Source organism: Bos javanicus, chromosome 14 (genome assembly GCF_032452875.1).
Source record: "Bos javanicus breed banteng chromosome 14, ARS-OSU_banteng_1.0, whole genome shotgun sequence".
In the NCBI taxonomy this organism is placed as follows: Eukaryota; Metazoa; Chordata; class Mammalia; order Artiodactyla; family Bovidae; genus Bos; species Bos javanicus.
The window spans coordinates 81,029,219-81,051,171 of NC_083881.1; the positions used below are offsets into that span (position 1 = coordinate 81,029,219).

At 43.1% G+C, this 21,953-nt stretch overlaps 1 protein-coding gene across 14 annotated transcripts in view; it reads right to left on the reverse strand.

Moving 5' to 3' along the window:
* The window catches only part of ENPP2 (ectonucleotide pyrophosphatase/phosphodiesterase 2), a 132,735-nt gene that overhangs the window by 52,310 nt on the left and 58,472 nt on the right, over window positions 1–21,953 (reverse strand). For all 14 annotated transcript variants that reach the window (XM_061439504.1, XM_061439513.1, XM_061439510.1 and 11 more), the window contains 6 exons: window positions 20,333–20,458; window positions 17,482–17,542; window positions 15,073–15,170; window positions 14,783–14,862; window positions 13,903–14,022; window positions 4,505–4,560 (listed from right to left, as the gene is read on the reverse strand). In XM_061439504.1, coding sequence (XP_061295488.1) covers window positions 4,505–4,560; window positions 13,903–14,022; window positions 14,783–14,862; window positions 15,073–15,170; window positions 17,482–17,542; window positions 20,333–20,458 — 541 coding nt within the window. The remainder of the gene's footprint in view (window positions 1–4,504; window positions 4,561–13,902; window positions 14,023–14,782; window positions 14,863–15,072; window positions 15,171–17,481; window positions 17,543–20,332; window positions 20,459–21,953) is intronic.

Sequence of the window (21,953 nt, forward strand, 5' to 3'; positions counted from 1 at the left end):
GACAGGCAGAAGGCATGCACAGAGCTCAGCAAATAGTAAGCGCTGACAAATGTCCTTCTTTTCATTAACGATCGAGATTAGTCACCATGCTCTCTCGAAATAGCTATATGACTTAAGAAACACTGTTGAATCTGAAACTTTAAGTTCCTCATCTATAAAATAAGGGGTTAGGAAAGGTATTCGGGAAATTCTCCTCTAGCTCTATAAAAAATCTATCAAGAATAGGCACATATAATTATGAGACTGACAAAAAGGGTATAATCTTCATCCACAATGACTTTTGTGTTTAAGTCTCATTCCTCTGTTGAAATATAATTACCCTCAGTCTGGCCCTCGTTTCAAGAGCTCTCAGCTAGCATGATAGGACTGTATCATGACTTAGTTACATTAAGATGCTCACAAGCTGAGTGATGTCTTTATGGGGGAATTTGCTTATTCTTTTCCTAACAAGAAGCATAACATACTTTTCTGCTCCCTCATCCAAGATTGGAGGCATTGGAGCATGTTCACAATAAATTTAAACTGAAGCCCAAGTCTAACTGCGGATAGTAGAAATGACTGTGGCCAAGAGTGAAGCTTGACATAAACTGCGGTCTCTGGGTGACAGTGATGTATCAGTGGAGGTTCATCATTTGTAACCAGGGTTCCACTCTGCTGGGGGAGGTTGATACCGTGGGAGGCTGTGCCAGTGTGGGGATGCGGATGGAGGTTCTGGGTTGGACAAAAAAATTGCTCAGGTTTTCCCATGAGATGTTCTGGAAAAACCCGAATGAACTTTTGGGCCAAGCCAATATACGGGAAATCTTTGCTTCTACTGTTCAGTTTCACTGTGATCTTAAAACTGCTCTAAAAAATTAACTATTAAAAATGTATTATGGGATACTAGGTGAGCCATTTCAGCTTTCAGTTTTGGTAGACGCGAGCATGGGCTAGCCGGGGGAAAGACAGCCCTTCGGAGTCATGGCAGGCCGCTAGCGTCGGCAGCTCCACTCAACAGCCTCCCCCAGAGTCTGCCCCCCGACCCCCCACCACCACCCTTGCCGGAGGGACGCTGGGCCTGCCTGCCATTCCTCTCTCTAACCGCTTCTCGGTCCAGAACTATCCTACCAGCCCAACAAAATCATGTTCACCATAAAACAAGTTCTCATTTACACAAATTCCAATGCTGCTGAAGAAGTGTGATCGTGTTTATTACATCCTACAATTGAACAGAAGTAGGCAGAGCCAAGCCAGGTTAATCGCCTGAAGTATTTAATTCCTCAGCCTTAGAAATCCCCTGTATCTGAACAAAATAATTGCATACTTTGAATTCTTTCCTAACTTAAAAGAAAAGCGAGTGTCGCAGTCTTTCCGCTGCGCCTTACTCCACTGCCTACCTACCAGCTGCTTTATTTTACAGAACTGGCGTTAGGTCACAAAGATGGATTCTGATGGACCCACTTGATGCTAATGGAAAAATACAGATTGACAGAATTTGCTTCAAGCTCAGAATGCTCATGCCTTCTCTGGATGGGGTACTTGACAAGTAGGGGAAAAAACATCAGCTCTGAGGTTTACACGGGTGATGTGACTTTGGCAAGTTACTTAACCTTTTGTTGCTCTATAAAATGAGCTATTTTACAAGGTGGTTGTAAGGATTAAAAGAGATAACCAATGTAAAGCACTTAGAATCGTGTCTGGCACAGTAAAAAACGTGAGCTTCTATTGTTATAGACTGGATTCGTGTGTGTGTGTGTGTGTCAGCTGCTCAGCCGTGTCCAACTCTTTGCAACCCCATGGACTGCAGCCCGCCAGGCTCCTCTGTCCATAGGATTCTCCAGGCAAGAATACTGGAGTGGGATGCCATTTCCTTCTCCAGGGGATCTTCCCAACCCAGGCATTGAACCCAGGTCTCCTGCATTGCAGGCAGATTCCTTACCATCTGGACCACCAGAGAAGCTCTGGATTCACAGGCCCACAGAAATGATACACTCACTCATGAAATATCTGTTAAAAGCATATTACATTCAAGGCATTTGTGTGAATATAAATAAAGATACAAGATACCCCTACCGAAAAAAAAACCTATACGGAAGAGTTACCATTCTCTGCCTGGAGAGATAAGCAGGTGATCATCCTTTTCTGGGCAAACGCATGCCCGTGGTAAGACGTGAGATGAGCATGTGGGGCTCTGCGTATCCACTGAAACCATGACCCTGGGCACAACACTTCACCTCTCTAAGCCTCGGCGTTCTGATCACAGACATGGGGAGTCACACAGAGTGGTCTCCAAGTTTCCCTGTAGATCTAAGACTGCATTTATGAAAAAGCCTCAGAGACTAGAAAAGACATGGCCCCGAGCCATGAACGTTTAAAATCTGATGCAGACACAGTACAAACAGATCTGACAAGGAAGTGGGTACTCCAAACAGAAAGGGATTCATGCAGTTGTCTTCACCATTTCTGGTTGATATAGAATTTCTCATGAGACTAAGAACATTAGACATGTTAGAAGAAGAAAAGGAAATAGGAAAAAAAAAAAGGAAGATGAACTAGATGAGGAATTTAGTGCTAAAGGGGAACAAATTACCTTAGGTCATATATAGATAGCCATTGTCTGGTCATTGTTGAAAGAGATAATGTGCATAAGAAAACAAGTACCATTTGTTAATTCATTCTATCTTCATGATGCCCTAGGGTAAAGACACTACCATTCCCATTTACAGATGAAGACATTGGTTTGTCAAGAGATTACAACACTTGTCCAGGGTCAGCAACCTATTGCACAGCAGAGCTGGGACTGGAATCAATCTGAGACCCATACACAAGGGGAACTACTGCTCTGAGCACGAGTCGACAGAAAAGAACATAATGGAGACACAGCTGAGCATGATTCTGAAATGAAATACTGTCACTTGAAAAGCAAGGCTAATTCTAGGTTGCAGGATGGAACCAGGTTAGAAAGATGACTGTCAAAGGTCTAAGGCTATCGTTTGAATCTGCCTAAATTTAAAAATTTTCAGTATGGATGATGTGTAGATTTCCTTGACATATATTCCAATAAATACCTGGAAGTGTGACCATTTTTTTAAAGTTCTAAAGACATTTTTTTTTTTAAAAGAAAGAAAATGAAGCCAAGTCACTTCCAAGATAGAGATAAAAGAACAGTCTGAGAAGCAAAGCAAAACTACAGGCGTCTTTGGAGCACACAAAAGCTACCTTCTTATAAGGTTTGAAATGGGTGGAGAAAATTACCATCGAGAACCAGAACACTAAGCCTTTTCAATGAAGCTCTGCAGCAGTTTCGGAGGGTAAGGGTGAGGACTAAGTATTAATTCTACTGTTGGTGCCTCTCCATTCTGCCAGCCAAATATGTTCTGGAGAAGAAGAAATCACTTCTATAAGCATCAATGACTGCCAAGGGTTAAAAAATGTTATGCATAAGATTAAGCTGATAAATCAACATGTCACTTCTAACGTGCACATTTTCTCAGCCAAGAAGATCTCTTTTTAAAAGGAGGTGGCGGGGGAGGAGAGGGGGAGACTTTTAAGAGATACTCTCTGTCTTAGCTTCAAATCACCAAACCCAATTTCAATTTAGCTCTTCAAATCTGAAAAAGCTACCTTTCTTCCTGAATTTTGAGAATATAGACGGTACCATTCTGGATTAATCTGAACCTGTGATTGCTCTCAGCACTCTACTATTACAGAATAGTCAGATTTTTGTTACGGCATAAGAGGCAAATATGGAAACAGCTTTAGGTGGTTTAAAAAAAAAACAAGATGGAAAGAACATCTCAGTGGGAACAAAATTCCCATGAAAGTTGAAACAGATTCCTTCTTTTACTAAGGAACCTCAAACATAATCAACATGTTGACACTTTTATTAGGTAAGTTTCATCTTAAGACTGTTTCATGAACATTACTAATCAGCCCCATCACCTCTGTGGGGAAGAGAAGCAGTTTCTTTTCTTTTATTAAGGAAACCCTGGAGCTTAGTAGGAAAATGAGGGGGAAACAGAGACTTCCTCTTGGTCTCCTGTCTGAAGTTTCCAATCTCTGGACTACTACATCAGCTGTTCAACAACACGTTTGATCTTTAAAGTTATGAACCAAAATAAATATAGAATGTTGTAATACATTTATAGAAAATGATAACTCAAATCACAGCAATAAATGGTTTGAGAAATATACATTCCCTAGGTGCCAAGTTACCAAAAATCTACAAACAGGAACAGAAGAATCTAAAGGATGACTAGATGTGGAAGAGAAAAATCCTCCTTCCATTCTGTTAAGAAAAGATGGGGGAAAAGAGAGACGGGTGAGGGAAAGAGAATTGAGAGGGAAAAAGAGAGAGAGAGAGGATCCCCCGCAAAGTACCTGGAGGGTTGTCTTGAGTCAGAAAACACTCATAAGTTGGTCTACACTAACATTCACATTTAAATGAAATAAAATTGAATGAATGTTTCTTAAACTGAATCATAACTGTAATTTTACAAACATTGACAAAATAGAGGTAACTTACACAGGCCAGAAGAATGTCCCAGCGATCACCCCTTGCTTCGTGGCTGTAATCCATAGCTAATGAGGAAAATATAAGAGGCTTAGAACATGTTTTGACTTTTGGTCAAAGAAGGAAAAGGTTTTAAAGTATATTAGCTCAGACATTTTAAACTTTACCCATACCCTACCATAAATCTCCCAATATTTGCAACTTTTTTTTTCACATCTGGAAGTCAGAATTATTCTTTCCATAAATGTTATTCAATACATTCTCTGCAAAAGCTTTCAAGCTCTGCTATGATTACAGTGGCTTTAAAAAAAAACAACCCTTATTTCATCTCGAGTCTCTTCTGTACCTGTCCCTTCTGATCATTGTTTTCAACATTTCACTTATATGGCAGAATTCTGCTCATCAAAGGACCTCGAGTGACCGTATGTTTCCCTGAGTGTTGAAAGCCTACAGAGGAGAACCCCAATTTGGCACACAGATGCCCAGATTGCGGAACCCAGCTTTGCCTTGTTTTATTTTCAAAGAGGTGAATGAAACGGGGGTGGGGGGAGGATTATTTTTTATTCTGGATTTCTGCTTGCACCTTTTACTTAGCTTTTTGGTAAATGGAATTTTAGGAGTGAGTTCCTGGGATAAGTTAGGTGACCCAAGCATGTCGTTAAGTCTTCTAAAATATTCTTTTCAGGGACTTCCCTGGTGGTCCGGTGGTAAAGACTGCAATTCCACAGCAGGGGGTGTGGGTTTGATCCCTGGTCTGGGAACTAAGATCCCCCGTACCCCGTAGTGTGGCCAAAAATATGTAGATAAATAGATAGAGTATAGATATAAAACATATGCAAATACATATACATAGACGTAGTATCTGGGCTTCCCAGGTGGCGCAAATGGTAAAGAACCCACCTGCCAATGCAGGGGACATAGAAACACAGGTTCGATCTCTGCATCAGGAAGATCCCCTGGAGAGGAGGGAATGGCAACCCACTCCAGTGTTCTTGCCTGGAGAATCCCATGGACAGAGGAGCCTGGTGGGCCACAGTCCATAGGGTTGCAGAGTGAGACACAACTGAGTGACTTACCACACACGTGTACACAATATGTATCTATCTATATCTGTATATATTCTTCCTAGCTCATGCTGTGGGGGACAGAAGTTATGGCAGTTAAGAACCTGACGGTGGGGACCGCTACTTGGATTTTATGCTTTGCTTCTGTTGCTTACCAGCCATGTGATCCTCCAGGAAGTTATTTAAGGCCTCAACATTTCTTTAAAATGTAGATAATATTACCTAGCACATAGGATTATTCTAAGCTGTAATGAATTAATATGTACAAAGTCCTTAAAAATGGTGTCTTAGCATTTGGTAAACACTGGATCAATTTTCATCTTAATTATTATGCAATAATGGATACGAAGATAATCGAGTTATTTCAGGACACTGAAAACAATTTAGGATGCCTGTGTCCCACTGGACAGAAGTTTGGAAGAAGAAACCCCTTCGCTTTAGGAGGCAAACAGAAAAAAGCAGCATGGCTTGGGTTTTCAAAAGACCAAACAAAAAAGGTCCAGGAGTTGCGATCCCCCTCCCTTCTGGTTTCAGCGTCTCCACATTTTGACAGTGTTTTATTTACTCCAGTTAAAACTTTTGCTTTGGAGGCGGGGGAGGGGCATTTGGAGGTGCAGAGCATCCAGAAGTTTGGTCACGGTTTCAGGAAGGTCGGGAACGCCTGGCCCAGGAGAATTATCTGGGGAGCACTGCAAACCCCCAGGGCTCCCACAGCACAGCTGCTGCAGGGCGAGCGAGGGAGGGACTTATCAGGGCAGACACGCTCTCAGACTCAAGGAGGCCCGAGCTGCCGACAGGCATCATCAGCATGAAAGAAGGGACGTCCATGTCCCGCGGGGATGGACCAGAGCCGTCAGGACGTCAGACCGCGCTGAGCACCACCCAGGGGGTTGGTCCTAAATATCAGTCAGAGAAGACTGAAGCGACTTAGCAGGCACGCCCGCATCTTCCACTTTACAAGTCAACGCCGGCATTTCCGGGTATCCCCAGGCCAGTGAAGACTCAAGTGGGTCCTCATTCATTCATCATTCAGCCTTGTGCCAGCGCCTCCACGAGCAAGAAGATGAACTCAAACTGAGTGCTGGACATCCTGCAGGCGCCCAAACCACCTCAGATTCCAGAGAGGTCCGTTTCTGATATTGTGCTCAGTCGTGTCTGACTGTTTGTGACCCTATGGACTATAGCCGCCAGGCTCCTCTGTCCATGGGATTCTCCAGGCAAGAATACTGGAGTGGGTTGCTGTGCCTTCCTCCAAGGGATCTTCCTGGCCCAGGGATCGAACCCGCGTCTCTTGTGTTTCCTACATTGGCAGGCGGATTCTTTAGCACGAGCTCTATCTGGGAAGTCTTTTTTTCTTATATTAAGTGATCTTTTTGCATACTTATTTTCATTTCAGAGACATAAGCTTAATGCATCATAGTCAAGCAACTTCCTAGAAAATCTGGTGCCTCATTTCCAAGGAAGTTGTATTAAGCAATATCTGGTAGACGTGAAGTGTAAGATAAACCCGGGGTTTTCTAATGGAAATTTTTTTTTTAAATACAGTTTTGTCAAGAGATGACCCTACACTTTCAGAAGCTGTCTTGTGGGATACATGCTGAGGTTGGCATTATCTGAGCAGCAGGAAGCCCTATGAGTAACTTTCAGCTTCCTAACCCTCAGGGGAAAGATCACCAAAGGAGTCTTCACAATGGTATAAGGAATGGGCACTGGGAGCGATGACAGATGTGTGCTGAAATTATCCTGGTGGCAAAATCAGGACTGTTGGTTCTGTATACTTTTCTGTACTTAAAATTTTTACAGTGACAACATCTCGGTAATCAGAGAAACAAAATTAACCAATTGTTAAAAAAAACGAAAACAACGACAATGAACTGTGAAGACAAATTAAAGGCAAAATTTTTTCTTTCTTGATTTCTTGCAAGAGAAGTGATTTCTCCCTGCTCCTGGTAAAAGTCATGTTGGCCATATTTTCTAAAAGAAAATTGGGAACCTGACCAGAAAAGTGCAAAAAGTGAACAAATAAGAGAGAATACTTAAAATTTAGAAAAAAAGTTTTTTAAATCTTAAAGGAAAGAATCCTAGCAGTGATGAAGCTGGTCTGTCAAAGGTCTGGCAAACAGTATGAGACTGAACGCATAAAGTTTCTGAAGTTAAATCAGATCATGAGCAGCTATAAAAGTTCCTTTGCAAGTTATATGTATATATTATATTTCAGAACCCTAAAGTTAAATCTAGTAATTACAGAGGAAAAAAAGCGCAGTAAAATGTTGGTCCAAAGGAAGATACATGAAAAGGAGCCTCCTGCGCTATAAAAGTGGGGGAGAGTCAGGAAACAGACATCATAAAACTAGTTTCTCATTAATTCAGAGAAGTGGAAATCATAATTTTTCATTTCCCACTGGGAATCTGAAAGTAATATACATTTCCTCAGAGATGAGTCAAACTGCACAGCTTGAAAGAAATTAGCTAAGAAGACACCCATTTGGCCTTCTCACCTTTAATCTGAGTATTTCTTCCTTTACTTTGCTTTATCTAGAGGCACAGTTTTCAACATTTGTGTCCCAGAGGCTACATTTTGAAAAGGGAATAAATGGAAATATAAATATTGTACCTTCTTGATATGTTATCGGGAATTTAAAATAAAACAAAAAAACAAAACTTTCCCACTGGGACCAGGAGCATTTAAATGCAAAATCTAACCCTTTCTCAAATTCAGTAGAATATGCAGCTGTGGGAGAAGGGAAGGTGTTTTCAAAAGGAAAATAAGCAAAAAAACATTTTTTTAAACTATGAACTACTATTGTAGTCTTCCTAGTAGTTCTCTGCAGGGAAAGTATGCTTTTGCATTCCAAAGCGCAGAAGTAGAAGATATGGAATTCTGAGGGGCCAGAGGAATGGCAGGGCCCTAGTATCAGTGGGAGTAAGTCAGTCACTGAGTCTCAAGAGTTAGAACAGGACGTCCCTGGTGGCCGGGTGAATAAGCATCCACCTGCCAACGCAGGAGACACAGGTTTGATCCCCGGTCCAGGAAGAGTCCACTTGCGGAGGGGCAGCTAAGCCCGTGCGCCACAGCTACTGAGCCCGAGAGGCTCGCTCTGCAAGAGAAAGAGGAGCCACCACCAGGAGAAGCCGGGCGCGGCCACGAAGCATCACCATGGCTCACGGCAACTAGAGGAAACTGGACACCGCAAGAAGCGTAACCTTGACTCACGGCCACTAGAGGAAGCCGGACACCGCAAGAAGCGTACCACGGCTCACGGCCACGAGAGAAAGCCAGACACCGCAAGAAGCGTAACCACTGCTGCTGCTGCTAAGTCGCTTCAGTCGTGTCCGACTCTGTACGACCCCGTAGACGGCAGCCTACCAGGCTCCTCCGTCCTTGGGATTCTCCAGGCAAGAACGCTGGAGTGGGTTGCCATTTCCTTCTCCAATGCATGAAAGTGAAAAGTGAAAGTGAAGTCGCTCAGTCGTGTCCAGCTCTTCGCGACCCCATCGACTGCAGCCCACCAGGCTCCTCTGTCCATGGGATTTTCCAGGCAAGAAACCACTGCGTAACCACGGCTCACGGCAACTAGAGAAAGCCGGACATAGCAAGAAGACCCCGTGCAGCCAAAACAAATTAAGTTTTTAAAAAAGAGTCAGAACAGACTAAAGAAGTGAGGGCTGGGGGTGCCGTGGCAGAGATCGTGAAGCAGTATGGCTCTCCCCAGGGGATGAGGGCCAGAAGGAAGTGAGTGATGAGATTCAGGAAGAAGTACAGACGCCTTAGACGGAGGTGCAGAGCAAGCTCAGGCCTGGTAAACAGGATGCCTAGATGAGTCAGGCTGCGGGTTGGGTCCTGAGAATAAAGAGAAATGATCAAGTCTCTGCCCTCGTGGGATCCATAGACTAAAGCAAATATCTGAATAATTTCAAATGATGTTGTCATAATCATGATAGAAATAATACAAAAACCCAAAACAGGGTCCCTGAGTTTATTAAGAGCTGAGAAAGCTTAGTGAAAGCTTCTTGGGAATGGATATTTCAAATGAAATTTAAAAGAGTGACGAGCATAGGAGGCAAGGGCTTGGGGAGCAGGGTCTGTTCTAACTACACTCTGATACAGCAAAAAGAGAGAGAATACAGATTTATAGCACGGATGGAAAAGAAGCAACAGAATAAAGAAAAGGAGTTTTCCTGGAAAAGAACGTCACCTGTTAGCAAGATAATCAAACAAAGAGGTAAGCCGAGGCCCATGCCGTCAAGGCGACGGCTTTGGCCTGGGCGTTCATGGCTATTCTAATGTCATTCTCTTTGCTGTCCATTTCTTGAACTTGCCAGCTTTCTTGCATTCTTGGAAAAAAGTGAAAGTGTCAGTTGTTCAGTCGTGTCCAACTCTTTGTGACCCCATGGACTGTAGCCCACCAGGCTCCTCTGTCCATGGCATTCCCCAGCAGGGATACTGGCGTGGGTAGCTGTGACCCTCTTCAGGGGATCTTCCCGAACCCAGGGATGGAATCTGCATCTCCTACACTGCAGGCAGATCCTTTACTGTCTGAGCCATCAGAGAACCATCCTTATGCTACAGTAATTCACGAGGATGATCTCAGGACCAATTCACTGCATTACCAATACTGGCCAAAAACCACTGTAGGCCCAGCAACTTGAGGGAGTAATAAGAACACAACAAACTAGCAAATAAAACAGAAAAGCAGCAGATTCACAGACATAAAGAACAAACTACAGCTGGGACACCACTCTGGAGAGGGAGTGGAGAGGGGCACTATACAGATAGGGAGAAAATAGGGGTTATGGGGTCACAGGAAATCATGTGTAAAGCACTGTAACGCACTACAGGATTTAAGGAATCTTGTTTTCAATTTAAAAATTCTTTTAAATTAAAAAAAAAAAAAAGAATGTATCCTCTCCCCTTAGAAGTGCTTTCCTCCAGAAACTATGATTCAAAGAACCTGCACCATGATGGGGGCTAACCTCATCTCTCAAATCTCCGGGCCCCTTGAAGGCTCAATGTCTCTCTGCTTCGCTGAGTCCAGCTTTAAACTGAACAGGGAATTTTTCCCCACCAAGATATCTCAGTATTAGAAATAGCAGGATGAGAGCAGAGAGATTTTTCAAAGAAACAAACGCACTTACGGCACTCCATTAAGATTATGGAACATACTTTTGTAATGAGAAAAAAGTAAATAGCTTCAAAACAACAATATAAAAAGGAATCCCATTATAATACATGTAGGAGAAATACAGGGCCTTGCAGTGAATGGCGCCTTTTAATAGTGCATTCTGAAGATTAACAAATGAAAAGCAGACTCACCTTTGCTGAAGTCTCTATCAGGGTTTTGGTAATGAAATTAAAATGTAGAAACTATTTTTGAAAGCCTCATGGTGTGATTCACATTTTCAGATGGACACTGCAAGCACTTCATGGCATATATTAGATTTCAAACTAGAAATAGAGCAGTTCTTATTCCCCATGTAATCTGACGTACACATTATTTGCCAAGTGCCTTTCATGGTTTAATCACTCAGTTAAAGTAAGTTGAGTTTGATTTAATTGCCTAGGATTTTTATAAATATTTTCTGTACTCCAATTTTTTCACTGGTGAGTTCATGAAACATATAAGCCTCAGAGAGGATGCTGTAAATGCTTTGCAGGATTTATTAAAGGTTCCTATTTTCTTATAGGTTTCTTATAGGTTTCTTAAAGCTCCTATTTTCTTATTTTCGGTTTCTTATACCGTAGTTTTTTATAGTTCAGGTCCATATAGTCTTCTTACATGCAAGATTTCAATAAGACGTGCTTTTAAGTTATATCTAGTGCGCTCCTTGCCTGGAGAATCCCAGGGATGGCGGAGCCTGGTGGGCTGCCGTCTATGGGGTCGCACAGAGTTGGACACGACTGAAGCGACTTAGCAGCAGCAGCAGCAGCAGTGCACTCCTTGGAATGCTTTTGGTGGCCTCTTGTTCAAGAAGACAGACAGAAACACAAATCGGTTTCACGGCAAACCCTGGTCTGCACTGCTGCTGCTGCTAAGTCACTTCAGTCATGTCCGACTGTGCGACCCCATAGACAGCAGCTCATCAGGCTCCGCCATCCCTGGGATTCTCCAGGCAAGGAGCGCACTAGATATAACTTAAAAGCCATTTCCTTCTCCAATGCATGAAAGTGAAAAGTGAAAGTGAAGTTGCTCAGTCGTGTCCGACTCAGTGACCCCATGGACTGCAGCCCACCAGGTCTGCACTAGGGAATCACTAACTTGGTGAAATGTGTCAATTTGGGGAGTGGGTGAGGGCGCAACTGAACAGTTCAGAGACTTCACTGAGCAGGTTCACAGCTTTCCCTCTGCTCTGTTCCTGCAGAAGTTAATGAATGCTTAGTCTCATTTTCTGAGTCACGCCAACCCAGAGGAAGCCTCATGTCCACCCTGGATGGAAGTTGATCCAATCTGACAAAGTGATTATTCATCTCTATATCCTTTGTGGTTCTTCAAGCAACTTTGCTTCCACGACAGAATTAATATAAAGACCAACTAGCCACAGCTTGACAGAACTCTAACTTCAGTCGTCTTGTGTCTACCTAAAATGGTCCTCCATCATAAACTCGGTTTGGGGAATCCACCCTGGAAACAGATTTCCCTTTGCTTACAACACACTGCATCACAGACGCCTGGGAGTCCAGCCTGAATAAGGACAGCAGAATCAGAACCCCTACGAGAGAAACACTACTGCCGACCTACAAGAAGCCTTCCAACCCTTTTAAAAATAAAAACCCTATTTAACCTCGCATACTGGTTTATTATGCAATATGCTTATTTTCCCACAGATGACTTTTACTCAAAAACAATATTTTTTTTTCGTACTTTATATTCTCCATTTAGCCCTTAGACTGCAGCAGACATCGCCAGGTGGGAGCTCGTTTCGGGATGGTGGACTCGTGGATGTGTGCAGACCCTGCCCACTCTTCCTGCCACAGCAGACAGCACAAAAGCCTCCCAGCCCTCTGTCCTGCCCAGGACTCCCCCGCAGCCCCGGATGGAGCTGACCCGAGACGGAGCCACGTGCCGCTCTTCTACACGTCTCTGACAGGCTCTGTGTCCTGGGATGCGTTCCTACAGGGATTCGGCTCCTTTGACCCAGGGTTCCTTTCTACACATTAAACAGCTGTGGATTTAGGTTGCTTCTTTGCTCACCTTTGACCAACACACAGTCACAGGAAAAATTCTGTGTGGAAAGCCACCTGCGTCCCCTTGTACTTTCTGCCCAGCCTTTTGATCTGAAGTCAACAGGACGATTTCTTTCAAAGTATTAATTTGCTGGTCCAGAACCAAGGTAGATTCCACTTACTATATTTCACTCCCAAGATTTTTAAAAAATGGACTAAACAAATTCGTAAAATTACTGTGGGTTTCATTGAGCTGTTTTATTTTATTTTTGCAGCAAGTTTCCCTGTTCTTGATCATATGAAGCTTGGGTTAAAATTTTGTGGCAGTCATGTCATTCACCTCTTTTTCATTGTGCCCACAAATCGTGTACATCAGTAAGATCTGACTGTTCCTTCCCTGGTGGCTCAGGAGGTAGGAAATCCGCCTGCAGTGTAGGAGGCCTGGGTTTGATCCCTGGGTCGGGAAGATCCCCTGGAGAAGGAGATGGCAACCCACTCCAGCATTCTTGCCTTGAGAATCCCCATGGACAGAGGAGCCTGGCGGGCTACAGTCCATGGGATCACAAAGCGCAGGACACGACTGAGCCGATCAGCTCAGCACAGCACATCCCTTCTTCAAAATATTTCTGAAAGTCACTGCTACGTCACCATTTCTACCACAACCATTCTAGTGAAGACCCTCATCATCTCACACTTTGATAACCATAACCTCCTGTACACAGAGACACACAAATGTATGTATACATATACACACACAGAGATATGTAAACATACATACATGCATATATGGGGCTTCCCTAGAGGCTCAGCAGTAAAGAATCCACCTACAATTCAGGAGACATGGGTTCTTCCAAGGTTGGAAAGATCCCCTTGGAGAAGGGCATGGTAACCCACTCCAGTATTCTTGCCTGGGAAACTCCATGGACAGAGGAGCCTGGTGGGCTACAGTCCATGGGGTCGCAAAGAGTAGGACACAACTTAGCAACTAAACAGTTAACAATAATATGCATATACATATTATATGCACATATATTGGATACAAACATACACACACACACACACACAATACCAAAACAGAAACACTTCCAAGTATGAAGAAATTAAATGCATCTTTTTCGCAGGTAACAAATTTGGAAATGAAGAGTTTCAATGCACAGAGAAACACACATAAATGCAAAACTCACCGGTTGACCTCCCCACCACCTATGGTTAAATTTCTCTCGCCCTCGAAGGTTGAAATGTGCATCAAAAACAGGATCATACATGGAATTGCCAACAATTCCATGTGATTCTGGATACAGCCCCTTTGTGGAAAAGCAAATTTATTGTCAAAATAATCCACATGTAATAATAGTTCTATCATAAATTTTATCATAGAAGGTTTTATAACAATATGTAATTTCCAATTTTATATCCTATATATAACTTTTACATGTCTGTCAGAGGAAACATGACTATTATCTACACACTGGTTGTAAGCCATTGTGAAACTTGACATGATTATAAGAAATTTAACATTGAAGTTTTTTTAACTGTTACAATTTAATAAGATGACAATTTTTATTACAATAAATTAACCTATAGATTGAAATTTACTTATGTGCCTCCAAAGAAGCTTCTATTTCTAAATATACTATTCTTTGCCCTTGGTTCTATTTCTACTCGAAGGCAAAAAGAAATAAATAAAATAAATAAATTATATTTTTTAAAGATGAAAGCGAGGTAGAATTTGGGAGCATCTGAAAATTAAAACACAGCAGCTCCAAAATCAATGCTTTTATTTGAAAACTCAGAAACTAAAGAATAGATCCTGTGGTATTTGAGAGGTTGGATGAATGTATTCAGACAGAAATGCACCTGGAAAAAACAGGTTTTAAAGCTGCAATGAAGTTCGGTCATCCACCAAGTTGTAAAAGGCATTTACTATGAACAATTGATGTAGGTAAGATGAAAACCAGAAAGATTTTCTCTGAACACTAAGGAACATGTTTTTAAAATTTCCCTTTAAGTCGTTTCAGGATGAAATCAGCCCTTTGAATCCACACCGTTTGAAAGAATACTTACAGTGGCCAGAGTGTATAAGTTAGGGAAAGTTTTCGTCGGGTACACAGGCCTCATGTAGGGGGAGTGAGTGCCACAAGACCCTGGAGACAGAATTCAGATATTAGAGCAGCAGAAAAAAGAGGAGCCACTCCCCAGGGAGACCCATTCCACGGGCGATCGAAGACACGGGCGCTCTTCACTCTTGAATTTCAAGTGGGAAAGCCGTGTGCCCACATATCTCCAACCGACAGCTGAGGGTTACCGGGTGGGTCGCGGATCACAGATGGGAATGCGGGACAAGAATGACTTACTCAGCTTTTCGATGTTAGGCATGACCTTGCTGCCTTTCTTCATGTACGATGCGCGGAAACCGTCCACAGAGAAGATGATCAGCGGAGGGCGAACGAACCTTAAACGGTAACACGATAAACTTTAGAAAAATCACGGCACAGAGTTTACACAATGCTTAGTCCTTCTCACGGAACCGAGAATTTTGAAAGCAAAACTTCAGCGAGGATGTCCGTCCCAGACTGGGCTTTCAGCCACATAACGCCTGTGGCAACCTCAGTGCAGAGGGAGACGACCAGGGAAGGAGCTGGACTCCAGATTTCTCTCAGTGTGCTTTCTCCACGGCTGCCTCTTGCTGCAAACAAGGTTTTTCACAATGTAAAAAGCTGTTATCCTGATTTGCCTGGGACGTGAATTCTCCCATTTGCTACCTGAAAAACTCCTATTCATTCTTTAAAATCAAACTCAAAATTTCCTCTTTCATAGTAATGGTTGATGCTTCGGAATTCCATTAAGATAATAATACCTCTTTCATATTAATATATATCGCTGTATATATATTAATTCTATAATACGTATTGAATTAATAAATGCATATTGTATTTTAATATATTACATTATATTATAATGCTATATCAACATGTTTATCTTCTTCATTAGTCTCAAAGCACAGTTGGTGTCTTATTCATCTTTCTATTCTATGGGCCCACTACAGGGCTTCAGTAAACATTTATCAAATACAGGAGGAAGGGAGGAAGGAAAGTGAAATTAATAAGCAGTAGTGATCTTATCACTAGACTAAACACTTGCCAAAAACTCCAAGCTTAATTACAAAATGATTGTGAAAATAATTAAAACTGTTGAAGATCTCTAAAACTTAATCAATAAAGAACTAGACTATCCATCTAACTAGGGCAGGATTGATGAACTAGGCTCTTTGTTATAGCCTAAAGTTCCAGTTGTTCGATCAAATCTGAGAATGCTAAACTTTGTGGAAAACTGTTTCTAATGGTTTGCAGACTATTCCTCAAGTATAAGCTTGCATTTACTTGAAGCCACATAACAAATAAGTCTGACTCTTGCTCCCCATGGAGCCCTCTGTCCATGGGATTCTCCAGGCAGGAATACTGGAGTGGGTTGCCGTTTCCTTCTCCAGGGGATCTTCCTGACCCAAGGATTGAACCCTCGCTTCCTGTGTCTCCTGCATTGCAGGCAGATACTTTTACTACTGAGCCACATGGGAAGCCCATATTTTAAATGAGTCACATTCTAAGCACTTAGAATAATTCTATATGAGTTCATTACTATCATTACTATTATCATTTAATGATTTTACCACTTAGACTGCTTTCTCTTCCAAAAATAACTGAACACATTTTAAACTGTCATCCCATTCTAATAGCCCCAAGAAGTTCAAGTAGCTCATGAAAGTTAAAAAGGAGACAAAAATAAAAATATCTAAATTCTTGGATCTTGTGTCCCAGGCTGTGCTGCCTAAAACAAAAAGACATTCAATCAAACACACTCATGAAAACACGCTTGTAGAACATCTTTTCTGCCAGGCACTTTAAGGGTCCATGAATTTGCAACAGTTTCCTGGAAGGCGTCATAAGTGCCTTATGCTGCTGGTCTTGCTTGAGCTGTGGGGCGTCAACTAAGTCTGGCTGGACCCCAGCAGAGCAGCGCAGCAGTGGTTTGCCGACTTCCTGCAGCATCTGGTAGGAGTTACCATCTCGGATAATATTTTCGAGATGTTCTAGAATCCTCCCTCCAGCCACCCCACCACCACCACCAAAGAAAAACGCAAAAGGAGCACTTCAGGAAAAAAACACAGGAAAACCAAACCACTGCCAGAAATGTTTGTCTTCCTCTTCAGTATTATTATTATTTCTAAAATCTTCAGCTGAAGTAAGATACAGAGGCTATTGTTTCCAATATGTTCAGAGGCGATAGAGGAGAACATTTTTTTTAAACATTTCTTTTATTTTTAAAATTTTTTATTGACTTCTAATTTACATGTCATACAATTCACTTGTTTTACTTGTATGATTCTTGGTATTTTTACAGAGTTGTGTAACTATCACCACAGACATAGAGTTGGTTTTTTGTTTTTTTTTTCATTATCCCATTTGGCATGTGAGATCTTAGTTCCCAGGCCAGGTGGGAACCTGCACGCACCATGGTGGGCGCCTGAAGGTCTTCACCACTGGACTGCCAGGCAAGTCCCAGTAGAAGAAAAATTTTCCAAAAAAAACTCCCCCTTTGAGATGTACATTCCAGCTTCTGACTGGGAAATTACACAGAAGTACCATAAATTTGCCCAGTAAGAGGATTTCAGCTTTACACTGTTTTAAACCATTCACCCATCCACAGCTTGTGATCTTTTATCAACACATACATAAAATGGCATAATATTCACTAAATGCACTCACCCTGCAGGGCATTCTGGGGTCTTTATTTCCTCACAGTCATCATCCACCCAGTGAGACTCTCCTGTTAGGAAAAACGGGGAGACTTCTGGGTGAATCGAATTATAAATGTCATCTGGATTGTTGAGAGTGTAATTGCAGGGCCTGTGTCCGGTTAGATACTTGTTGTTTATGGAATGCCATCTAAAAAGAACTTTGGAAATAAAGTGTAGAGTCTGTTTTGGCTTTACTAAGCTACGCCCATACGTGATGGGAGAGCCTAGATTTAATAACCCAAGTGGTGTTTATTTGAGCGTGCCGTGTCTAAATGGCTTGTAGATAAAAACAGCAGTGGCGTCAGGGAACAAAATTCCATGTTTGTTTCCCTCCAGAAATAAACTGTTTGGTCATTAGACGGAACATTTTTTCCTATGCCACCAAACATCTCAAAGCCATAGAAAACATGATACAACTTCCCTTGAGCTGGGGAGAAAGGTTTCGACTACTTGGAGATGACAGATGGAAGACGGCCACAGGGAGGTTCTTCGCCAACAGTGTGTGTACGATCCTCGCACTAAGGAATCTAAACCAATGCCATCTTTCATTTTCATGTTCCAGCAAGATCTGAGAGCATAAACCTATGCCATTCTTGAGTCACTTCATCTAGAGAAGAGAGCAGCAACAGAGACACAGACAGAGAGAAGGGACTTGTGGACACGGGGTGGGGCGGATGGATCGAGGGAGCGGCCTTGGCACACACAGCACCGTGTGTGAAACACTGGCTGGTGGGAAGCGGCTGCAGAGCACAGGGAGCTCAGCTCGGGGCTCTGAGAGGACCTTGGGGGGTGAGGGGGTGGGCGGGAGGCTTGAGAAGGAGGGGACATATGTGCACACACAGCTGATTCATGCTGCTGCACACAGAGACTAACACAGCACTGTAAAGCAATTATACGCCAATTGAAAATTCATTCATTCATTAAAACCTAAAAAAAAAAAAAAGAATAGAGACTGAAAAAGAGCTTAGATTTAAAAATGAAACTTACTTTGGAGAAAATGAAAATGATCAAAAAGCATGTGCTTTAAATTGTCCTAAAACAAAAGCATATGTCTGAAATGCAAGTAACACTTGTGACCAAGACTTTGAAGAAATCACTCCCAAGTAAAGAGCGCTGGACATCTCCCTGGTCAGTATGAATCTAACTAGTGACCACTGTGTAAGTCCCACGCTCCTTCAAGTGGAGAAGCTATACTACACACGTGATAACCCAGGGCCCACACATGAGCCACAGCAAAGTCTCACAACTAGAATTTGAAACCAGCAAAAACCAATGTTTCACAGTTCAATGACCAATGATACCTAGAACTTTATTTTCCCTTCTAATAGCCTTTGTGGATTATTGGTACGTTTACCAGGGAAATAAAAGGGAAAGGAAAAGAAAATTCTCAACCAATTTTGTGCTTTATCAACAGCTACAACAATTATTTGGGTAGGAGAAATTTTCAAGGTCAGCATTCAGGTGGGATGTGTTGCCATAACTAAACACTACACGTTTCAGAACTGATCTGCTCTTCCCCTAAAGTATTTGAACAGAAACTCTCCATAAATGTTCCATGTCACAGCTAGGAAAAGGTCTTCATTTAAACACTGAAAAGTGACCTGCAAATGCTACACAAAGATCCCGGGATCCTTTCATCAACTTGGCCAAGTGGTTGCCAGGGTGACAAACTCCTTAAAGACAAAAACGGCATCTTTTATACATTCGGCAGTCCATTGACAAGTATTTACTACTGGACTAAAACCATCATATTCGACAGTCCACTTCACCAAGTCAGCACGCACACATACTCGGCTTTGGGGCGTGGCGAGAGCTGTGGTTTGGGCCCCTCTCCTCTTCAGCAGCGGCGCTCCCGCCCCTGGGTCCTCCAGGGGGTTCGAGTGGTGAAGAGCCCGCTGCCAACGCAGGAGACGTAAGAGACACAGGTTCGATCCCTGGGTGGGGAAGATCCCCTGGAGGAGGGCATGGCCACCCACGCCAGGATTCATGCCTGGAGAACCCCATGGACGGAGGAGGCTGGTGGGCTACAGTCCAGAGGGTCGCACAGAGCCGGACACGACTGAGGGACTTAGCACGCTCGCACTCCCATCCCGAGGCTGGGGCTGGCACTGAGGCTCACAGCTGACAGCCGGTGGGCACAGAGCCGTGCCCAACTTCAGACGTAAGAGCTCTGAGGCTCACCCTCCAGAGCCCGAGGAGGGCACAGCGAAGGGACCCGTGCCCTTAGCCACAGCCTCGCTTGCCTTCCCCTCCCCACGCCCCTGCTCCCTCAGACGGTTCTCCTGCAGAGACCTTCCCAGAGAATTCCCTGGACAGCACTCCCATCTCAGGCTCTGCTTCTAAGAAACTTGACCAAGACAGGAACTCTTCTAGAAATCTCTTCATGATTCAGTTCAGTTCACTCATTTGGAGTTTCAGCTTCAACACCAGTCGTTCCAATGAATATTCAGGACTGATTTCCTTTAGGATGGACTGGTTGGATCTCCTTGCAGTCTAAGGGACTCTCAAGAGTCTTCTCTAACACCACAGTTCAAAAGCATCAATTCTTCAGTGCTCAGCTTTCTTTAGAGTCCAACTCTCACATCCATACATGACTATGGGTCCCTAATTATGGAATTTGGGATAATTTCCTTGTTATTTCAGATCAGCAAAATGCAGACCGGCCAACCTGAGAAAGAAGCCTGAGAAATGAAAAGGCACAACTCACTCCCACCTCCCGAGCCCATGTCCAAGGTGTCACAGCCACAAGAGCCGAGGTCTTTTGGAATGTCTCCAATCTTCCCTTTTTTAAAGTTTAAGCCAACAGAGGAAACATGTACCTTTGCAAACCACTTGGTAATTAGTGCAACAGTCTCCCCGGGCCAAGCAGTCCTCCGAGCAGTGACAAGCATGGTCTTCATTTCTTACTTCTCCGCATCTGTCCTTGGTACACTCCCAGCCACCAGCTGAAATCAGCACAACAGAACACTTTTCACTGCTTCGCACAAACCAAATAAAAGAGGCCACAACTGCTTACAACGTTTGCCAAGAAAAAAGCTAAAGTCCCACATCATTTAATCTGCTTGTGAAATTAGAGTTGGCCTGAGGCCTAAATGATATTTGGCATACTTACAAATAGGATGGACTTTTAGTTTTTCAAATCAGAATACAAAGTCCAATGGCATTGGGCTCCTTTGGGAAAATGGAACCCTTAACCTCTTATGAACTGTCCTAAAAGACCAATGAAATGTATGGTGTATAAGGTTTGTGATAGAGATATTTTCCCAGGTGGCGCGAGTGGTAACGAACTTGCCTGCCAATGAAGGAGATGAAAAAGACACGGCTTTGATCCCTGGGTCTGGAAGATCCCCTGGAGGAGGGCATGGCTACCCACTCCAGTCTTCTTGCCTGGAGAATCCCAGCACAGAGGGGCCTGGCGGGCTACAGTCCATGGGGCCACACAGAGTCAGACACGACTGAGCGACTTAGCATGCACCTACTGTTGTAGACACAGTTGGCCATAGCTGGGCTCTTTTATTTTCCAAAGTAGTTTTACTTAAAGCTTTATCAGCCTGATTTAAATACAAATGATAATGCAACTAAATGGCCTCTAACTGATATAAGATGCACCAGAGGTTAGAGTTATATGAAGATTATGTGTGTGTTAGTTGCTCAGTTGTGTCCAAAGCTTTGTGACCCCATGGACTGTAGCCCGCCAGGCTCCTCTGTCCATGGGATTCTCCAGGCAGGAATATTGGAGTGGGCTGCCGTGCCCTTCTCCAGGGGATCTTCCTGACCCAGGGATCGAACCTAGGTTTCCTGCATTGCAGGCAAACTCTTTACCATCTGAGCCACCACGGAAGCTGTGAAGCATATAAAGCCAGTTCTGAGTGTAGATCAGACTGTGGCCCTACTTACAATTACAGGTCAGAATACCTATTTTCAAGGAGGTCAGTTGCTAGGTTACAGATTTCTATCTGAGCATACTTGATTGGGAGCTCACAACTTTTTTCCACCAAGAAAATATCTTCAGAAAAGTAATATCTTCGTTTTAAAGAGAGTGCTGGACTTCACGCATGACTCTCCATCCACTGGACTGTAAGCTCCATGGCACGGAAAAGTCCCATCTCTCCTTTCACCACTGTAACTCTAGTGCCTGGGTGTGCGCCTGGCTCAAGTCAGTGTCCATGAACATCAACTAAATCTAATTCAGAATTACCGTGACAATAAAATACAACTCTTTACATTCACCCTGGCTGTGCTGAGAAACTTCAGAGCTAATTCATTTATTCAAAAGATACATCTACTGTGTTTTCCATGTTCTAGGTTCTGGGGAGGGAGTGAAGAGCAAGGAAGACAAGATCCTGTCTTCACAGACCTTACATTCCGGTTGGGAAAGGCAGACCATAAGCAACTCAATTGTCAATGAGATCATTTCAGCTTGTGGTAAGTGCTGTGAAG